At 45.9% G+C, this 5,065-nt stretch overlaps 1 protein-coding gene across 1 annotated transcript in view; it reads right to left on the reverse strand.

The window, feature by feature from the left end:
* Window positions 1-1,248: 1,248 nt before the first annotated feature.
* The window catches only part of LOC143284798 (ciliary microtubule inner protein 7-like), a 28,405-nt gene continuing 24,588 nt past the window's right edge, over window positions 1,249-5,065 (reverse strand). Inside the window, exons 3-4 of the mRNA XM_076591828.1 lie at window positions 4,587-4,664; window positions 1,249-2,946 (exon numbers count right to left, since the gene is read on the reverse strand). Of these exons, the coding sequence (XP_076447943.1) occupies window positions 2,413-2,946; window positions 4,587-4,664 (612 nt within the window). The 3' untranslated portion in view covers window positions 1,249-2,412. The remainder of the gene's footprint in view (window positions 2,947-4,586; window positions 4,665-5,065) is intronic.

A 5,065-nucleotide genomic window follows, 5' to 3' on the forward strand; every position in this document is an offset into this window, starting at 1 on the left:
TGAGACTATATATAAATAACCAACACACTGAAATGAAGCTGGGATGATGGAAAATCAATATAAAAATGTGATGCAATATCTTTTCATTCCATAATGCTCCCAAAGTACATTTGTGAAGTAAAAGAAGTAACTCCTGCTGTGAAATTCGCTGATCATTCAAAAGGAAAACATGATGATGGCATCAGTTAATCAAATCAACAACATTATCACATCATTAGATGTAAGCAAAAGCAAGCATTTATATTTCACAAACATTTTTGTTTTCAATACTTATAAAAAAAAAGAAAACTTGCATAGAGCTACAACCCTTCAGAGCTGCATTCATTCAGTTGATGCTATGCAAACACATCTAGCGTCATCAGCAAAATGGGTGAGGATGGGGAGAGGGTGGGGAAATATATCAGATTCATAATTCTGCTGTTTCCACGCATTCACACTTTCACAGACTGGTAATCATTGACCGTGACCATTTTCACATCCACCATACAGAACCGTCACAGGCATTACATTAATCACACTTACCTGTTTCATTGTGGCCTAAGTTTTAAAAAAAATCAAAATTTTATAGCAGTTTCAACAACATCAATTCGTTGATTTTAACTTCTTTTTTTTTCCTAAAGCAATTTTTGCCTTCGGTCCCCTTAACATTGCCTCACATATCATGGGAAATCTGGGGGAGATCTAAAGATTCTGTACACTGTCTGCGTTAAGTACTGCTCCAACACACTACACAGATACTTTGTTGATACGAATATTTTGAATACCCGATGCCTTTTAATTTCAAAAGTCTTTTAAAATAAATGTGGCAGGATGGTTTTCTTTGTCAGTGGTTACTTCCAGTTAACATTGATACCTTGTATCCACTCTCTGAAACAAGAAGAATCACATTACAAATCAAAAACAACAAAAATAAAAAAAATCAAAGAACATAAAAACACAAGCACAAAAGAATGCAAACATTCGTAGCTTTAACACTATTCATTCCTCTTGTTTGGGGTCTCATGTTCCTTTGTCTTGGCAATTCATGTTATTTTTCTGCACTTTCATTATTTGGTCAAACCACAGGCGATTTGTGGTTACCACAAATACTCTCAACAAACTGTGTACATTCGCACTAATTATTTCAATGATTAAGAAAATGATGAGATGAGAAAAATATCATTTATACTGCTATTATGAATCACACATCCTGAATGAACATACAAATTCGCTGTACATTATATCTACTCACAATCTATATTTTAAAAAAAATTAAGTTGATTTATGATATAAAATATGTAATAATGATGCTGAATATTCAATGGCAGCTATGCCTGGTCAATCTTGAATAAGTGCAGTTAAACATTACAGTGACCACGTGAGCAAACAACAGATTAAGTGATAAGATCAGAGTACCCCCATCACCCGAGAATTATGGAGTGGTGAAGTGTGTGTGTGTGTGTGTGTGTGTGTGTGTGTGTGTGTGTGTGTGTGTGTGTGTGTGTGTGTGTGTGTGTGTGTGTGTGTGTGTGTGTGTGTGTGTACATCGCAACTGGCACAAAGGTGCCATGTCTGCCAGATTTTCCCCCGTTACCCTGTCATGGCATGAGGCCCACCATTCATCTATCGCATGACAAATAACCATTGCTCCTTGTGCAGCCATCATGAAGAATCAACTATCTTTCCACCACTGTAAACTGCTCGTCAGATGAGCTTCCAAACCAACATGTCACAACACTAAACCTGTCAGACAGAGGTTTCCAGCATGTCAGCAGTCTGTTAAGCCTTTCTTAATCGAAATTCTATATCATGCTTTAAATGCATGAGAGTTGGAGCAAACTACTTTCTGGACTGTTTGCTTTGGTTCAAATAATTCATAGCTGGGAGGGGGTGAGCACTGGTGTTTCATTTATTCCTTTAGATTACGTTTTCAGTATCAGTACGACACTGCCGTACAAATTATGCCACAACGGTTTTTTTTCTAACCCCTGGAAGATGTCATATTTGCGTTTTGTGCTAACAGCTTCTTGTTTTGTTCCTTTCGTTTTCGATTGCTTGCTACAGGTAGACATTGCCAACACTGACACCTAGATGAACGGTCCCAATTTTCCCTGGAAGAGCAATGGAACAAGGAATGGTAACTATCGCAGTCTCAAGTGAATGACGTGTTAGCTTCGATAACACCAGGCTGCAAGAGGCTTAAATAAAGCATGACTGCTAAATCCGCTGCCAACAGGTTGGAGTGTGACTGTAGATCGAAAGAAAAAAAGTCTATACAAACAAGACCAAGAAAATAAATGTTTAGCCCCCCCCCCTTTCTTTTTCTTCTCATTTTGTACGCAGGCAGGAGTCATGGAAAAGGGTTGTTTTATTTCAACTGGAATTATTTAAGCTGTACAGTCTCTAAACGAGTTCCTTCCTTCCTTCAATCATTCATTCTGCTGCCACCACGGCCACTGGGGGAGGCGGGGCAGCAACGACAGGGGGCTGCTGTGTCTGCTGGGCGAGGGAGGAGGGGGGCGGCGCCGTCTGGGGCGGGGCGGGGACGTGCTGCACGTGGTGCTGACTGAAGTCGGTGACGGCGGTGGCGGCGGGCACCTTGGGGCGGTACCAGCTGAGGCAGGAGGCCACCGTGTCCCTGCAGGCCGGGCGGGCCGTCTTGGCCCGGTGCAGGCGGCTGTGGGCCGTCAGCTGCAGGGCGCCGCTAGCCGTGCCGCGGATCTCCTCCCTGTTAGGCGCCATCTCGCCGTGCACGTAGCGGTAGGTGGTGGTGGGCGTGCCCTCGAAGGACGTCTTGGGCCGCTTGACCAGCAGCTGCTTGACGCTGCCCTTCCTGGCAGAGAAGTCCAGCTGGTAGGTGGACACCTCGGGACGGCTCCGCTCGATCTCGTCCTTGATGGGCATCCAGGTGTAGAAGTCGGGCTTGAAGGAGTAGGCCTTGGTCGGGCTTCGCTTCCGGCCTAAACCCTACACACAGCAAAAAAAGAAAGAAAAAAAAAAGCAAGCGATAAACTTGTCATCATCATCAGAAACGCTCCTGATCTCCAGACCTTCAAGTCAGATCTGAAAACGCACCTTTTCCGCAAACATTTCTACACTCAGCACAATGGACAGTCCAAAGTATGTTCGCCTCATGGAGTTTTATGCTAGAGATATTTATACTTACGTAATTCTGTTTTAGTGCAGTTGATATATTTAATGTGTCTGGGCGCGCGCGCGCGCGTGCATGTGTGTGTGTGTGTGTGTGTGCGAGTGTGAATGTGCGCGCATGGAGATGTAGAAAGGAAAAGGTACATGACATGATTCCATGCGTTCCAAATGTCTTTGCAACATAAATGTACCTAAAAATAATAAATGCCAAATGTGACAACAACACGTGTAAATAATATAACTGTTAATAACTATACCTGAAAGGGACGCTGTGAAACGTCCCCCACCATCGTGCAATACAAAATGCTACAAAAATAATAGTATGTTAGAAAAGAAAAGAAAAACCGCCCCCTCCCCCCCTTGCCCCCCCTCCCCCCGCCCCATTCCCTTTCCGAACCGTTCTGTCTCCTTCGCCCCTCACCACCCCTCTCTCTCTCCCTCTCTCTCCCCCTCTCCCTCTCTCTCTCTCCCTCTCTCTCACCCTCTCTCTCTCTCCCTCTCTCTCACCCTCTCTCCCTCTCTCTCTCCCTCTCTCTCTCCCTCTCTCTCCCTCTCTCTCTCTCCCTCTCACCCTCTCTCTCTCTCCCTCTCACCCTCTCTCTCTCTCTCACCCTCGAAAACGGATTGGCTGCCTACATGGCGGGACAAATAAACAAAATGGTCACACACATAAAATGTTACACGTCTGTGTGATTGTGTGTGTGTGTGTGTGTGTGTGTGTGTGTGTGTGTGTGTGTGTGTGTGTGTGTGTGTGACTGGAACCTGACTGAATGACACAGGAAACGAATGATGAGCGCCCAAATGGCAACTGTTAGTCGGCTCTGCCCAGGTAGGCAGCGTGTTGTGCGAATGACTCCGTGTTTGTAAAGCGCCTAGAGCTTGGTCTCCGACCGAGGGTAGGCGCTGTATAAGTATCCATATCATCATCATCATCATCTCTCTGTCTCTCTGTCAGTGTCTCTCTCTCTGTGTCTCTGCCTCTCACTGCACGGCTTCTCCTCCTCCTCCTCCTCCTCCTTCAGGAGGAAGGTGGTATAATGGTCACGACGCTCAGCGGCTGATACAGAGAGTCTGTGAGGGTGTGGGTTCGAATCCCGCTCCCGCCCTCTATGCGCCTAAGTTTGACTGGAAAATCAAACTGAGCGTCTAGTCTTTCGGATGAGACGATAAGGCGAGGTCCCGTGTGCAGCACGCACTTGGCGCACTGAAAAAGAACCCATGGCAACGAGAGTGTTTGGCAAAATTATGTAAAAACAAATCCACTCTGATAGTTACACATACAGATATTGCATGCACTCAAGGCCTGATAAGGGCGTTGGGTTATGCTGCTGTCAGGTATCTGCCTAGCAGATGTGGTGTAGCGTATAAGGCTTTGTCCGAACGCAGTGACGCCTCCTTGAGAAACTGAAACTGAAACTTCTCCTCCTCCGTGTGAGCAGCCTGACCCACTGACTCACCTGTTCGAAGTAGAGAGCGTCCGTCATGAAGGAGTTGCGGTTGTCGTGAGTGGAGAAGACATGGCGGGCACACGGCTCCTGTGGACATGGCCACCACCACACATTATTAACACGTCAGCACACATCGCCACATCAACACACACACACACACACACACACACACACACACACACACACACACACACCGTCACATTGACTCGCACACATCAGTCGCTACATCAACGCACGCACATCGTCACATCAAACCACACATCGCCATCTCAACACACATCGCCATCTCAACACATGTCACATCAACACACATCACCGCATCAACACATGTCACATCAGCACACACATGTCGTCACATCAACACACATCGCCACATCAACACATGCCACATCAACACGCGCCATCACATCAACACGTCACATCAACACACGCCATCACATCAACACATGTCGCATCAACACACGCCATCACATCAACACACACATGGC

This window comes from Babylonia areolata, chromosome 8, assembly GCF_041734735.1.
Source record: "Babylonia areolata isolate BAREFJ2019XMU chromosome 8, ASM4173473v1, whole genome shotgun sequence".
NCBI lineage: Eukaryota > Metazoa > Mollusca > Gastropoda > Neogastropoda > Buccinidae > Babylonia > Babylonia areolata.